General features: G+C 39.7%; 1 protein-coding gene across 4 annotated transcripts in view; it reads right to left on the reverse strand.

Moving 5' to 3' along the window:
• The window catches only part of MAP7 (microtubule associated protein 7), a 175755-nt gene that overhangs the window by 24527 nt on the left and 133970 nt on the right, over positions 1 to 17258 (reverse strand). For 3 of the 4 annotated variants that reach the window (XM_061129977.1, XM_061129975.1, XM_061129978.1), the window contains exons 4-7: positions 12369 to 12532; positions 10970 to 11087; positions 7150 to 7260; positions 1690 to 1803 (exon numbers count right to left, since the gene is read on the reverse strand). In XM_061129977.1, the coding sequence (XP_060985960.1) occupies positions 1690 to 1803; positions 7150 to 7260; positions 10970 to 11087; positions 12369 to 12532 (507 nt within the window). The remainder of the gene's footprint in view (positions 1 to 1689; positions 1804 to 7149; positions 7261 to 10969; positions 11088 to 12368; positions 12533 to 17258) is intronic. The other variant, XM_061129979.1, reaches the window with a different exon arrangement.

The raw sequence follows: 17258 nt of genomic DNA on the forward strand, positions 1-17258 counted from the left end.
AATGACAAAAATGTATCAGTTTGTGAAAAGGAGGATGTAAAAGTTGCAAACAAGAGCCAGTTAGCAGATTAAAAAGCACCTTGATTGAGCATAACAATGTCGGAAGGTGGAAAGATGGGCAAGTCAAATGGGTGGAAAATGAGGAAATGGTGTTGGAAGAGACTAGAGGAACAGTGAAAGAATTGGCAAAAGTTAGTGATGACAGAAATAGCAAAGGAAGACAGTTATTTTTTTTAGCTGTGAGGCAGTCCTTTAGTATGAAGCAACACACAGTGGAGGTTCAGAAGCACAAGAGACAGACTATTTGGAGCCTATAAAACATGACTGAAAAGCAGTTTCAAAGGTTCTTCAATTAGCTGGACATAAAGAAAAGCTTTCATGACGTGTATGTAAGTACAACACAATGGGCATAAAAATAAATTATCTTGTACTTTTTCCTCCAGAAAAATCTCAGATGCAATGTGACAGCTGACAGAAGAGTTGCTTTACAGAAAACAAAGATCGCTGTGGTCCAGCTAGTTGAGTGCATGATGGTACACACAGCTTCACAAGCGTGCCAAGGACAGAAGCACATCTAAGATCTAGTCCACCTCAGCGGCTCTGGTGCAAGTCACTGACTGTCAAGCTCTTGCTTTCCACAGGAAGGTGGTGGGAATGTCTGTACTTGCTTTCTTGACTGCCTCCCAGGGGTACTGTGAGAAGTCAAGTTGATGCTAGCTCCCTGGGCACTATAGATGAAAGACATCATAAAACTACCAAGAGTTATTATTCAAAAAAAAAAAGAGGGTTAGTTAACATGAAGAGGCTTGAAAAGGCAAAGCCTTTTTTTTTTTTTTTTTGGCAAAGCCTTTTTAAAGGGAGCTTTATAAGGAGGCAATGCAGTTTCCTACATACCAAAGATGAGGGCTGGTCACATGGATATTTGGGAAAACCTAAGTCAACTCACTGTGAGGAGACACTGCCAAAAGCCTAATATGTATTTTTCTTTCCAGCTAGGTGTAGACTATATGAACTTCTCATTAAACCAATTGGCTCATTCAGGCATGTTTTACATTTTAAAAAAGTAGAGGAGTTATAACTAATTATAATAACTAGTACTTGGCACATTTTACATATTTTCAAAGTAAGGTTACAACTAAGAACACTGTAATTAGCCTTCTCCACAACTCTTAGAGTTTTGAAAGGGTACTATTCCTCGATTACATACAAAAGCCCAGCCCCGGAAGGATAAGTGGCTAGCCCACGGCCACATTTATGAAACACTACGCTTAAACAGGCTTGTGCTTTGATATTATCCCCAAGTCCACAAAGTAGTGTTCAATCTTAAATTATTTCTACCTTTGATCATCTGCTCAGATGCAAAGGCAGAAAGGAAGGGAAAGGGATAGGATTTTCTAGTAACAGGAACTGACAGAAGCCTCTGGAGCCACCAGATCACAGGGAGGGACATCCTTTGTCTGCCTGGCATCTGGTGTCCAGATAAGATGCTAAGATGGAAGCGCAGAGGAACAATGCCAGGGGCATGAAACCAACACCAGCACACGTATTTCCCCCGCCATCCCACCAGGAGGAGGAGAAGCACGCAATGGGAAGAACTGAGATGTGATCAGATGCAAATAGGGCGGCTCAGAGAGGGCTTCGAAAGGAGGGCTTCACCTCACTGAGGAAGGTGCACCTGGACAGTTTTACCTGCGTCTCCAGACAAGGCAGCTGCGCTTTTACTCCTGGCCAGGAACGCGTGTGTGGGCGTCAGCAGTCTGTTAACCACGCTGCTCTCCCACGGGCTGAGCTGCAGGCGGCGAGCTAAACGTCACCACATAAGCGAGATGTTAGAAGCGTTCTTCCAGGGGCGAGGCGGGTGCAGGGCATGACCCTTTTCACTTCCCAGGCCTCCGAGAGAAACCTTGACAGAGATCAGGCTGTCCGGGGAGGAAGGTGGTGCAGAGCTGGGGCAGGAGGGACTCTGCTCAGAGGAGCGGCTATTCCATACAGTTGGCTCCCTTCAAGGTGTTAAGTCTGTGGCAGGCTCTATATTAGGTTTGTGGACATGGCTTTTGCTAACCACCTGCCTATGGAGTCAACAGGTAACAAAACAGAAGAACCATTTCAAGTGGGTTTGGCATGTTTCTCTGAGTCCGTTGAACCCAGCTGCCCTCATTGGGATGGGCAGTGGGACTAAGGCATACACCTCAACCAAAGGGCATCCTAAGTATCCTGCGTGTCAAGTTCAACACAGGCTTGGGCAGCTTAATGCGAGACTGGAAATACATAAATAAAGATAGAAAGGGTCTCCATTAGATTTTGCTACATCTCCATGAACTGCTACGTGGGTAACTGGGAGGGGCGGAATTAGATATCATAAAATGAAAGAGGACTCCTGTAAAGTTCTGTATAGAACTGTTGTCTTCCCCATTCAGAAAGCAGGTTCTTTCAGGTCCCTGGTTTGGCAAGAACATAAAACTTTTGATGGAGGATAAGGATAAAGCTGAACATAAAATTAAGGTAGAAAAGTCAAAATCCAATGTAACCATAATGTTGGAAATTACTAGTGGGTTTATGAAGAATCCAGAAAATAAATTTAAAATGATACAATGCAGTAGAGTCCCAAATTGTACTGGGGCTTCACAAGACCACTGTTAGGAAATGCAAGCTAATTACAAATAAATTACTTTGCTTATGCTATTAGCTTCCAGTAATGGTCTATGAAAATACAGAAGCTACTTTCCAAAGATATCAGGAGAAGCTTGCAAAATCCTACAAATATCACTAAAATAAAGTGATCATATAGACTTGACCCTTAAACAACACAACTTGAACTGCACAGGTTCACTTATATGTGGATTTTCCCCACTAAGTATACTGTTGGCCCTTGGTATCCATGGATGCAGAACCTGCAGATGCAGAGGGCTCTCTATGGGGCTCAAGCACTTGAGGATCTTGGTGTCTGCAGCAGTTCCTGGAACTAACCTCCCGTGGATACCAAGGGAGGACTGTATATTTTAGAACATACTCCCAAATCACTTATAAAAACCTTTAAAACTAAACCTGACAAGGCCACTCCGTTCTGCACCACAAACAGCAGGTGCAAGTCCTCTGGCCTCTGGAGCAACTATTCTTATAATAATTTTTTATATATATTTTAAAGAAATGACTTCTAACTTCCAGAAAATTAATTTTAGTTAATAGAAGCCATCCAGTGTTAAAGGTTGTTAAAGAAAATATCTGCTATTTCAAAGGGAGGTACCAACCTCCAATAAGTACCTTAATTACCTGACTTTATTATAAAAGAGTAGCCATTTTGATCAGGCACTGGTGTATTTAAGAATTAGTGAATAGTTTATTAGATTTTCTGGGTTTTGGGAGGAGAGTCTGTGACATTAAACCTTATCTGCTGATATGAAGACATACATAAAAAATATCTGTTATAAAAACTATTATAATACAGTTGGTAGAATGCACAATAGGATAAGTGCCATTATAAGCTATAGTATGGCAGTGTGTGTGTGTGTGTGTATGTGTGTGTGTATCAACAGAACATAATCTAACCTAAAATTAGAATACATTCAGAGAATTAAATCAGTGGGGAAAGTAATTAGGATTAAATTAAAATCTTCAACAGAATTGTAATTTCAGTAGATGATAAAGGAAAGAAGAGGTGAATCCTTCCTTTTCTTAGATAAACTCTGTAGAATAAATGACTCAAAACTGCAGAGTTGGTCTATCATTGAAAAGACATGTCTGGTTTTTCTTCTTGATTAAGAAGTTTAATTGCTCTATTTCTATTTCGTCTTTAAGGTATCAACCAAAGAATCTGATTCAAATGAAGATCATTAAACACCCTCTTTGACTTGGGTTTAAAGCAAATCCAAAGAGATTTGTTTTAATAACTTTGAAACTCTGAATGAAAGATGTTGCTAGGAGAAATGTTTCCAGTTCTACCATATTCTTAACTATGCCCTGAGCAAGAGAGAAATAGATCTCTTCTACCATAAGATAAATTTTTAGTAAAGGTTAGTACAGGAGAGTTACTTTTAAAATTTTTTCAACCTAGAAGGGCCTGATCTTGAGATAAGCTGCTGAAGGAAAAGGTATTAATTCTCATGAAACAACTATAGTATTGATCCTCCTTCAGCAGTTAAAATGAGATATTGACAATTCCCTTAATAGACAATCTGGTCCAAGGAGGCAACTAAACATTACAGATATTTGTGCTGCCCTGTTCCTCCACAAGCAGGAAATCACTATTTTGTTCCTAATGATGGGTGCCACGTAGAAATCAGGTACATATTGTTACATCCTGAAATGTTCTATGATATCTTCCATTTTTTTTTCATATGATGGCATAGTTTGAACTAAAACAGTAACAACAACAACCCATTATCAGCCCAAACAACATGAGGGCAGAATTCAGCTTTAGGTCCACCACCATGTCCTCTAGTCTAGATTCTGGGGGGAAAAAAATGTATGGACTAATTTTCAGCTAAGAGTAGACAATTTCCTTCTTATTTTTTTCAAATGCTCTGTCTTCCTTGAGGGGGGAGAGGAAACTGGTGAAGAAGGAAGCTTAATAATAAACACTTTTAATGCAAAAATTCCCAGTGGCAATATTGTCTCTGTTGCAGCAATCACAGAAATCTTTAGTAATCAGGGGTTTCCTTACCTAGGGTCATTTTATCAGTCTATGTGACTCTATATCCAGGTGTGATCATCAAAACATTTAAAAACTGATGGGGCAAGGCACAGCGCTAGTAGGTAACACCCTTTAACCCCTTTAACTCCGGAGGGCCTGGGGAAGCACAGCTTGAGGAAGGGGATATTTACCAACTGTTATGGAAATATTCCAGCATTTTGAATAACCAGCAGAGCATTTCAGTTGAATGTCAACTATGATAGTATCAGAGCTTCAATTTAACTTCACCTTTAAGGCCTGTGCTGTAGGGCTGAGAAAGCTCAAACAATCTAGTAATGGTGTACACTCTCTAAAGACTAGACTGTAAAAGCCTCTAATAATTTGATAAGAATGCTTTCTACTTTGATAAAGCATAATTGAATTTAACAAATAGATAGCAGAAAGGAAATTATACTAACTAAATTACTTAGATCTCTCAAATTAGAGAAGTTCAAATGCAGAAGATTCTCATTAAAAGACAGGGCCTTCTCACTCTGCTACTGAGTGCTCTGCCTAACTTAAAAAAAATCGCTTCCCGAGCCACATGGGAGCCTCTGGATGAACCAGATTTTTCTTCCAGGCTGACCTCACCAGTTAAACCAGAACTGGATCACAGTTCTTTTGATAAGGGGGCAGAGAAGTGGAACCCCCAAATTTAGTGCTGTCCTCCTCGTTCTTTTAGTCTAGCTTGGCATCAGGTTTTACAGACCTGTACCATGATTCAAGAGGCAATTTCCTGGCTCCAGCTATTCACTGCTTGAACTTTCCCTGACCCTTAACCTCACCCAAAGGCAGAGTGGATGGAGTCAGGATTAATCTAAGGAAGGACGTCCATGAAGGAGAGAATGGCAGATGCAGCACAGCGTCCTCATGCGCTGGGAGCTGGCGATCTCTGCTCTAACCCCTCTTCTCCATGATTAACCTGCTGGGTATGAAATCAGGCTTTTCATTTCTCAGGGGCTCTGCCATCCAGTCGAGCCATCCAAATTTTCCCCAGTTCTACCATCCGATTACTTCAGACTATCCAATCAGATACCGTCAGGTGTCAGATACCAGCTGACACAGTACTGTCCTCCATAGAAGTGTGGATAGGATACTGGTCGGTTTATCCCCACTCCCAATTTCAGTTTCAGCTACGGGATCAATAAGCAAGGTTTAACTGAAAATTACTGTGAAATCCCGATTATGGTTTGTCTTAGATCCATGTTCACAAAAATATAAAATTCAAGTGCTAAGTGGCCAGTTCCAAAGAAAAGAGGAATGGACAACTGCTAAGAACAGTATGCTATATTTTACACTAAGGGAATTGGCTTGAAAATAAAGGCTACTTATGAAAGGAGCTTCAATTAATAATACTTTTCCCTAACATATAAAAGGCCCATCTAATATCAATGATTTAGGCAAACTAGGTTAAAAAAAGATTTAGGTTAAAAGGCAAAAATTGGAAGTTGTTCAAACATTTACTGCTTTAAGAGATTAATTCTAACATCAACACATTATATTATACATTACATGACACCATAAATTTTATACAATACAAAATATACAAATACACATGCACACATATAGAACATGCACACATTACAATCTTTTTTAAAGACTATAAACACTTCAAAACCAATCAGTTTCTTAATAAAGCACTCAAAATAACCACAATTTGTTACTTTCAAAGAGTATGTGTTTTTATATTGCACAATAATTCTTGGTTTTTCAAATTTAAAATTGTTTTAGTTACGTAAAACAAGTAGCTTATCTTAAAAGCTTGATTTTTCATTCTATGATATATAAATATGTAGAATGAAACTTTAATTTTATAAGTAACTCAGCATTCATGTACTGTAAATCCATGGGATGAATAAAACTCAAAATTCAAATAAAATGTTAACTGGAGGACTATGAATATTGAAATTTTTAGGAGGCTTACATGATGATATTCTTAAAGTTGGGCCATATCCCTTTAAATGAATGGACACCAAAAAAACCAGTCACACACACAAGAAATGCAGTTAGAAAGGTTTGGTTAAAGGAGAAATAAGTTAGCAAAATGAAATCTGCCAACATGAATCATTTAAAAAGATTTTTTAGAACGTTAATGCCTGGAATTCCCCAAGTACAGATGGAATGTCAAAGACAATCTGATTGAAATGAAATAAATGTTCATAACAGATTATTAGCATGTTGGTGGATAAGTGGGTGATTTCTGGAGCTGTAAACTCCTGTACTAAAAACTTGAGGGAAGCACCGCTTTTCATCACTGCTAAATGCAATCATTCAGCCAAGTTCTAAAATGAGAAATGTTCTTGTCGCAAGGAAAATGCTGCTCAGACGTTTATTGCTTTTTTACTCTGAAGTTTTTTTCTTCCTATTTGAGAAACGTAGGGAAAGCAACTTCAGATGCTTATTCTTAGCTGTAAACATCCAAAAAATAAAAGCATTGAGGAAATAACAGAACACTTTTTTTGTTTTCCTTTTGACTGTACCTCTATCTGGAGAATTTAGTAAAGTTGCAGATGAAGAGGAGAGCCGCTTGCTAATGACGGGATCAACATGTTTCGAAAGATTCATGGTGGAAACTGACCGCCTGTCTGGATCTAAAACAAATGGAGATAATGCTAATTGACAGCCAGCATGCAGGATTGCAATTTCCTAGTTCACTGATGGGAGGAAAAACTAGGACTGGATGCTTTCAGCTCTATGGCTAGATCTTTACTACAGCACAGTTTTCTAAGTGGACATTTTAAGGTAACTTAAAGGCTAGAAATAATACTCATTTTTCTTATAGGAAAATAAAAATATAGAATAAAAATATTAAAGAACTATTCAGTTCACCAGTTTGTCAGCCAGGGAAGTTCAAGCATATGGTTACAACACAACAAACGGAGAAAACCAAAGGAGGGCAACGAAAATGATGGAGGCAGCCCATGAAGCAAGAGCGGGTCTACAGAAGGGAGTGCCTTCATAATTTCCCAAAGGAGAAACAATGGGGCAGTAATAGTGCTGGTGAGATAGAATGCAAACACTAGAATAAAAAACACCAGGGTCTGTGCATTTGCTGATACTTTTGCTTATAAAGTCATTTTACAAAGGGCACTATAGAAAAACAGAGTAATCAGAAACAAAAAAAGCAACACTGCAGGTGCGGAAAGGATGGCCCCTAGAGCATTTCTTTTTTTAAAATCTACTAAGGACCACCTCTGTGTGCCTAGATCACAGAGATGAGGGTGGTTTACAGACGCATTATGAATCAGCCCACAAACTTACCTAACAAAACTGGCAGCCATGCAAAGACAATCAGAATTAAGTTTATTAATAACATTCTTATTGCTGTTGGATAATTTTAGAGTAATTCTTCAAGTTCAAGTTAGAAGAGAAATAATATCTGTATAAAAGGGAAAAATCAACTCTGATGGTTTGCTCTCTGAACAGTGGAACCAAGCTGTAACTACACTCACTAGTGTACGTCATGTTCCCTGAATACAACTACATATAATGGAAGTCTAAAACACCTCATTATTTATTTATTTAGGATGCAAGGAGTTGTTCTGACCTATATTAGCCAAAGTTCAAGGACTCTTGATGTATTTTGTTTTATTTTCTATGGTTAGCTTCTTCTAAAACGGAACACAAACCAAAATATTCCTTATGGAAGAGGCCTTCAAACCCTGTTCCCACCTGTCTAAACTAACCCTGGGAGTAAATATATTAAACTTTCTCCCACAGAATAACCACTTCTGGCCATTACTCACAGTGTACAGGGGATAAGTAAGTCTTCCACCAACATCAGATATTCCTATCTTCTACAGGGACTCATCTTTACAGTTGAAACAATTAAAAATTTTTCTAATTTATTGAAGTATCATTGATTTATATGAAGTGATTTAATCATCAAAGGAAAAAAACCAAACATCATTTCTGTGACTCAAATTCACACTTAATGGATGGGCTCTTAGGGGAATCCTAACAAAGAAAAGACTTGGGGTAAAATGTCTAAAGAAACAATGACAAAATGTGAGGTTTAAGGACACAAAGAAGGATAAGGAAAGTTATTTTCAGGACATTTCATAGCAATACATTTTCTGATATTGTTTTATATGTTCAGCTTCAGTTGGGAGGAAATTGTGTCTACATGCAGGCCTATCACACATAATTAAATTTATGGAGATAAAATATGTATTTATTATATTACTTAACAAATAAGACTCTTTAATCTTTTTTTTCCCTCTCTGAACAAAACACAAATTCACAAAAGGATTTATGAAGAACTGGATTAAAAAGTATTGTCTTTAAAAGCAGGGCTAGCTGATGTGGGAACAGTCAGAAAACACACTGATTTGATCTAGATTAAAGTTAATTTCCAGGATTTGTTTGTTGTGTTTACCACAAGTTAGCACTGTTGTGAAGTAAGGAGTAGGCAAAATGAGCAAGACTTGGTTACTGTTCTTGAGATCTTGGCAAATTATTCTGACCATTGAGAATTTTGGTAAATTCTCATTATTTTCAAACTTCTCTGTTCTATTATAGCAGGAATTTTCTCTAATTCACAGCCCTAATAAAAAATGATTTATCCAAAAGCTCACAAATACAACTCTGAGTGGCAATAACAGAGGCCATATATTGAACTCTAAGCATGGAAACAAGAAGTAAAGCTAAGTAACTTGATATCCCCTCAAAAATGTTGGAGGGAATTCCCTGGGAGCCCAGTGATTAAGGCTCCCAGCCTCCACTGCAGGGGGAACTAAGATCCTGCATGTCACACACTGCAGCTAAAAAAAAAAAAAAAAAAAAAAAAAACTTGAAAGTTTGCACAGGTTTACCTGTTTAACACGCACATGTAAAACATGAAGGCAAATGAAAGAAAAATAAGTAATGTTATAAAAGCACATACCGTGATGGCTTTTTTTGTATGGAACAAATATGCAAAATTATACCTAGAATGAAATATCACATGTAAATGATCCTTATGACCGCAGATTTGATGTGCCCCACTGCAAATACAACTGGGTCATGAAGAGCCAAGGGGGAAAAAACATGCTTTCAAATTTGGTTCACTGCATAGGAAAGAAAGTTGTGGCAATATGCTTTTAGATTTTGTAAATGATGAGGCTATAGAAGATACACTGAATGTCAGCAATGAAAGGGAATAGAGAAAACAAACAAAAATCCATAGTTATTTATATGAAAACAAAGTTGACAATAGCTGTATTGATGGAGGCAGGGTGAAATGAAGCCAAACTGGATGCACTTTGACCTCAGGTGATTTATCAGTGAAAAAACACTTTCTTTAAGGTTTTATCCAAAATGATCATTTAAAGAAAAAGTAAGCAGATCACAGGGAATTACTTTATTTCAGTACCTTTAAGTCACCCGAGTTATATTGTCAACACTTGCCAGACACTGTGCCATGTCCAGATCTAGGTCTATGCAGTGGGATATCAAGCATGCATTATGACTACGGTGGCAATGGTTCAGTTACTGATGAACTGGCCCTCGTCTGGGGTACTAGCTACAGGTCAGGCAATCAGCGAATCACAAGGAGGTCTGTACCAGGTTTAGTACCACCAAAAGCTGTGAAGTGGTGGTCCAGGCCTGCTAAATCGAGAAAGGTGAATGATGATTCAACAAAACCACCTGGGGACAGAATGTAAGACAATGATTTTCCAAAGTAAATTAAAAAAAAAAAAGCTTTTAGACTCACACATATGAAACTGACACTCTAGATAAAATTCAAGGTGCATTGAATTTACAGTACAAAAATAAAGCCTTTCACTAAGTCCAAATTTCAGTAGGATTTTTAAGTCAATTTAAGAACAAGGAAGTGCTTGGACATTCACTGCTATTTCTAGCTTCAGAAATCTGCACTTCCTCTTACAAAGCCTTTGTGTTGCATATACTTTAGGATCAGAATACATAAGCTCATAGGATTGATCCTGATCGGCAATGGTTGCTAGGATTCTCGCAGAGAAAAAGGCAAAACTGGTTAACCCATTCCAGAATCTTGAAACCCCTAGGCAAATAAATTACCAAAATAATGTAGAACTGAAAATAGTTGCTGGGAAAAATTGTACAGATTTCTGTTTCTTTAAAGAACTTTGTAACAAATGAGAAAAGCAGCCTGTGTGGAGGGAGAGAACCTTATCTTCTTACCTTCATCACCCTCTTATCCTCAAACAGTAGAAGCATCATTTCATTGTAGCTTAATTATTTATGCAGGTCTTTTTACAAACACAGAATAAAAAAGTAACTGTGACTTTAACTGTGATTAAAAAAATAGTAATTTTGGAAAGCGGCTTCTCCACTTACCTGTGCTGTGGATGTTTGGGCTCCCGTGGAGAGCACCTCCCCATGACCACCGGTTTTGTTTCTGTTTCGGCTTCTGGCTCCTCTCCATTGTACGTCGCACGACGGCTTCATGACGCTCCTTTAAATGGAACAGCGGAGTTGGTGACTAGATTCTACCTGGTTGTTGGAGGATTCTTCAACTTAAGGCAGAGTGAAGGGAGAGGTACTACTTTAAATTTCAACCTTAATAGTCCCAATACTCAGAAGATTCCTAACCTCTACACTTTAAGGTAAGAGTAGTTCTATCAACATGGGGGTGGGTGGCTGGTTACTGAAATTATTAGGTTCCAGCTGACAAAGCCCTTGGCATACAGCGGGTACTTAAAAAAAGGACTATTACTGTTACCACTGACTTCCCAGGTGGCGCTAGCCGTAAAGAACCTGCCTACCAATGCAGGAGTCGTGAGACGCAGGTTCCATCCCTGGGTTGGGAAGATCCGCTGGAGGAGGGCATGGCAACCCACTCCATATTCTTGCCTGGAGAATCCCATAGACAGTGGAGCCTGGTGGGCTACAGTCTATAGGGTCACAAAGAGTTAGACATGACTGAAGTATCTTAGCACACTACTGGGAGTGTGATGCTTTTCCATCAGCTAACATAAGCCCATAGCGCAGTTCTTAGTTTAAGCAGATGTAACACATGTGGTACTGTATTTAAAAACAGAATCTAGAATCTGAGGATATGGGTAATCCCGACCCCGCAATTTAATGGACTGTATGACTTTGTGTAACTTAGCTATTCTGCATCTAAATCTTCATTTCCACAGAAAGTGGTTAACACTCAAAGGCTGAGTAAGAGTTAAATGAGATAATCGATGCGAAAACATTTATAAATGGTAAAGCCCTACAGAAGCCCAGTTGCTGGGATTAACACTTCAGCATGCATGAAGTAAACATAAACAAGTTACAGGTCCAGACCAGAGAAATGAGCTTTTAAAGGTCCTGTGGAAACAATGACAATCACATCATTCTCAACCTGATTTCCACACCACAACCTCCCTAGAAACTATGCAAGTGAAAATTGCTCAGCCGTGTCTGACTCTGTGACCCCATGGACTGTAGCCTGCCAGGCTCCTCTGTCCATGGAATTTTCCAGGCCAGAATACTGGAGTGGGTAGCCGTTCCCTTCTCCAGCGGATCTTCCTGACCCAGGGATCGAACCCACGTCTCCTGCATTGCAGGTGGATTCTTGACTGTCTGAGCCACCAGGAAAGCCCCTAGAAACTATGACTGCTGGCAAATCTGCTGCCACAGACATTCGAGCTGTGCATCCCGGCACCTCAGCGGGAAGCTTCCCAGTTAACGCGCTGTGTTTCTGAGACAGACGCGCCGCCCACGTGTCCCGAGGGCAGCATCTGACCTTGTCCTCCTCCAGCCTCTGCCGCCGCTTCTCCTCCACGGCAGCCCGCCTCCGCTCCTCCTTCAGCCTCTGCTCTTCGAGCTTCTTCTTCCGCTCCTCCAGGTGCTTCTCGTAGTGCTGCCTGGCCCGCTCTTCTCTCTCTAGCCAGACGATTTCTCTTGCAGCTTCAGGAGGAAAAACAAGGGAAACCAGACTCAGGCAGGTTTAAAACCTTAACAGTTGGGGCTGCAGAAGTGGCCCACATTTAACAAACATGGATGGGGTCTTTGGTTTTTATTAACCAACCATGGCCTGTGCTTTCCTCAAATTTTCAGAAAAAAAAAATACGACTGTTGATTTTGAGCATAATTTAATATGCAAACAATGAAGCGGAAGAAGATGCACTTAATTCTGTTCTTTGGGAAATGGAACAGCCCTCCAGTTTGGTACATTATTACTGCAGAAGAAGGCATGCGTCGCATACTCTAGCCTCAAAGCTGAGAGCGATATGATACTCTCAAACCCAGCAGCACCATCTGTCTCTCTCTCATTAAAATATGTGATATCCTTCAGATTGAAAGCCTGTGGCTTCCTCTCAACACAGCATTGGTTCTGCAAATGTTAAAAGGATTTGGGAGAGTGGTTATGTGTATATGTAAAATTGACTGACTTTACTATACAGCAGAAACGAAAACAACATTGTATATCAACTATATTCCAATCCCAGGTGGCACTATAAGTAAAAAAAAAAAAAACAAACCACCTGCCAATGCAGGAAACATAAGAGACGTGGATTTAGTCCCTGGGTCGGGAAGATCCCAGGGAGGATGGCATGATAACCCCCTCTAGTATTCTTGCCTGGAGAATTCCATGGACAGAGGAGCCTGGCAGGCTACTGTCCACACGACTGAAGTGACTTAGCATACACACCAATAAAAATTAATTAAAAAAAAGATTTGGGAGAAAATTCCAAAGATTGATAGTTGATGAAAGATACACCTCAGGGGCATATTGCACTGGGTCAGCCAAAGGACATGAGGGATCAAACGAGCAGCCGACCTTGTCTCTGAATTGCTCCTAATCTATTTAGGCAACACATTATCATCATGGAGTAAAAATAAACAGCTCAAAAAATATTGTTTAATGGATGGACCTAGGGAGTGTCATACTGAGTGAAGTGAGTCAGACAGAGGAGGAGAAGTATCATATAACATCCCTTCGATGTGGAATCTAAAAAGAAATGATACGAATGAGCTTACAAAACAAAGACTCACAGACTTAGAAAACGAACTTATTGTTGCCAGGAGGAAGGGAGAGTTAGGGAGTTTGGGAAGGTCTTGTACACATTACTATATTCAAAATGGATAACCAACAAGGACCTATTGTATAGCACGTGGAACTCTTCTCAATGTTATGTGCCAGCCTGGATGGAAGAGGGGTTTGGGGCAGAATAGATACATGTGTATATATGGCTGAGTCCCTTTGCTGTTCCCCTGAAACTACCACAACGTTGTTAACTGGCGAGGCTATACCTCAATGCAAAATAAAAAGTTTACCATTTGAAAAAAAATAAAATCTATATGACCTTAAAAAAATATTATTTAATGATGGAATGCTTCCTCTCTTTACATATACATGTACTTTCCTCATTTCCGGGCACAAAACTTTTTTTTTTTAATATGATGCTTCCTTCAGCCATGATAGCTAAACACATTTTTATTATTTATTTTTCATTTATTTTTATTAGTTGGAGGCTAGTTACTTTACAATATTGTAGTGGTTTTTGCCATACATTGACATGAATCAGCCATGGATTTACATGTGTTCTCCATCCTGAACCCCCCTCCCACCTCCCTCTCCATCCCATCCCTCAGGGTCTTCCCAGTGCACCAGCCCCGAGCACTTGTCTCATGTATCCAACCTGGGCTGGTGATCTGTTTCACCCTTGATAATATACATGTTTCGACGCTGTTCTCTCAGATCATCCCACCCTTGCCTTCTCCCATAGAGTCCAAAAGTCTGTTCTATACATCTGTGTCTCTTTTTCTGTCTTACATATAGGGTTATCGTTACCATCTTTCTAAATTCCATATATATGTGTTAGTATACTGTATTGGTGTTTATCTTTCTGGCTTACTTCACTCTGTATAATGGGCTCGTTTCATCCATCTCATTAGAACTGATTCAAATGAATTCTTTTTAACGGCTGAGTAATATTCCATGGTGTATATGTACCACAGCTTCCTTATCCATTCGTCTGCTGATGGGCATCTAGGTTGCTTCCATGTCCTGGCTATTCTAAACAGTGCTGTGATGAACATTGGGATACATGTGTCTCTCTCAGTTCTGGTTTCCTCGGTGTGTATGCCTAGGAGTGGGATTGCTGGGTCATATGGCAGTTCTATTTCCAGTTTTTTAAGGAATCTCCACACTGTTCTCCATAGTGGCTGTACTAGCTTGCATTCCCACCAATAAACACATTTTTAATGTGAGTTATTAATGCTGTAGGCAAAAGTATCCAAACAAAGTATAGAAACTACATGGTATATAAATTAAACTGTTACTTTTTAAGAGAAAAACAATGAAATTCAGAACATTTAGCTTCCTCTAGATATTTAATATGAGAGATTCTGTATTCCTGCTACCATTAAATCTTTCCAGAGCTAGTCACTTCAGGAGACAAAACCACTGAAAGGGATGTGAACTGACTTGACTTTCATGGGAGGAAAAAGGTGAGGACAAACCCAAGGTGAGCTTGTTCTCTGACATCACTCAGGGTTGTACACAGAGACCTGGGTTTCCCCAGCAGCTCTGCTGTTAACACATGGTGAGACCTGGACAATTTCATTTGGATTTCAGTTTTCTCTGGCTTGAAACATGAAGAAATTGATCTTTAAGGTTCCTTCCTTCCAATGTTCAAATCTCATGGTTTTAAAGAAATTCTCAGGCTCAAGATAAAAATTTACTCTGAGCAAAAGCACGTAGTATGAGGGAATTGCTACCCACTCCAGTATTGCCTGGAGAATTCCATGGACAGAGGAACCTGGCAGAATACAGTTCATAGGGTTGCAAAGAGTCAAACACGACTGAGCACACACACTCAATAAATATTTACTGAGTGATTGAATAAATAAAAAAATACTCTGAAAACATATGTTAAAAGTAACATGGACAGCATTATTCACAATAACCAAGTCATGGAAGCTATGTAAGTGTCTGTATCAATAGATGAATGGATAAAGAAGATGTAGCAAACACAGGCCATGGGATATCACTCAGCCATAAAAAATAATGAAATCATGTTATTGTGACAACACATATGAACCTAGAGAATACTATGCTAAGTGAAACAAGTCCTACCTAAACCTGGCCCCTCATTCTCCCTAGAGACCTTTTGCCTTATTGCACCTCTCAAACAAACCATACCTCCCCCATCTCTTTGCTCCCAAGGTTGTGGTTGTTGGGAAAGTTGCTATCCTTGTTTCAATCCAGTCATCCTATAAGGCAGTTTAGTTCAGGTGCTCAGTCGTGTCTGACTCTTTGCAACCCCATGAATCGCAGCACGCCAGGCCTCCCTGTCCATCACCAACTCCCAGAGTCCACCCAAACCCATGTCCATTGAGTCAGTCATGCCATCCAACCATCTCATCCTCTGTTGTCCCCTTCTCCTCCTGTCCTCAATCTTTCCCAGCAACAGGGTCTTTTCAAATGAGTCAGCTCTCCGCATCAGGTGGCCGAAGTATTGGAGTTTCAGCTTCAACATCAGTCCTTCCAATGAATACCCAGGACTGATTTCCTTTAGGATGGACTGGTTGGATCTCCTTGCAGTCCAAGTGACTCTCAAGAGTCTTCTTCAACACCACAGTTCAAAAGCATCAATTTTTTGGCGCTCAGCTTTCTTTATAGTCCAACTCTCACATCCTTACATGACCACTGGAAAAACCATAGCCTTGACTAGATAGACCTTTGTTCGCAAAGTAATGTCTCTGCTTTTTAATGTGCTGTCTAGGTTAGTCATAACTTTCCTTCCAAGGAGTAAGCGTCTCTTAATTTCATGGCTTCAATCACCATCTGCAGTGATTCTGGAGCCCAGAAAAATAAAGTCTGACACTGTTTCCCCATCTATTTCCCATGAAGTGATGGGACCAGATGCCATGATCTTAGTTTTCTGAATGTTGAGCTTTAAGCCAACTTTTTCACTGTCCTCTTTCACTTTCATCAAGAGGCTCTTTAGTTCTTCTTCACTTTCTGCCATAAGGGTGGTGTCATCTGCATATCTGAGGTTAGTGATATTTCCCCTGCAATCTTGATTCCAGCTTGTGCTTCCTCCAGCCCAGAGTTTCTCATGATGTACTCTGCATATAAGTTAAATAAGCAGGGTGACAATATACAGCCTTGACGTACTCCTTTCCCCGATTTGAAACCAGTCTGTTTTTCCATGTCCAGTTCTAACTGTTGCTTCCTGACCTGCATACAGGTTTCTCAAGAAGCAGGTCAGGTGGTCTGGTATTCCCATCTTTTTAAGAATTTTCCACAGTTTATTGTGATCCACACAGTCAAAGGCTTTGGCATAGTCAATAAAGCAGAAATAGATGTTTTTCTGGAACTCTCTTGCTTTTTTGATGATCCAGCGGATGTTGGCAATTTGATCTCTGGTTCTAAAAGCCTTTTCTAAAACCAGCTTGAACATCTGGAAGTTCACGGTTCACATGTTGCTGAAGCCTGTAGTCTCATAAATGCACAGATTGCTGGGTTATAATCCTCAATTATTTTTACTGCTCCCAGGATGAGGCCTAGTAATCTGCATTTTAAACAAACCTCCTAGGTTATTTTGGTCCCAAGTGATCCATGATGGCATACATGGAGGACCACTGCTCTTAACTTCTCCAGAAATTTCATCTCTTCAGGGCT

Source organism: Dama dama, chromosome 26, assembly GCF_033118175.1.
Source record: "Dama dama isolate Ldn47 chromosome 26, ASM3311817v1, whole genome shotgun sequence".
NCBI lineage: Eukaryota > Metazoa > Chordata > Mammalia > Artiodactyla > Cervidae > Dama > Dama dama.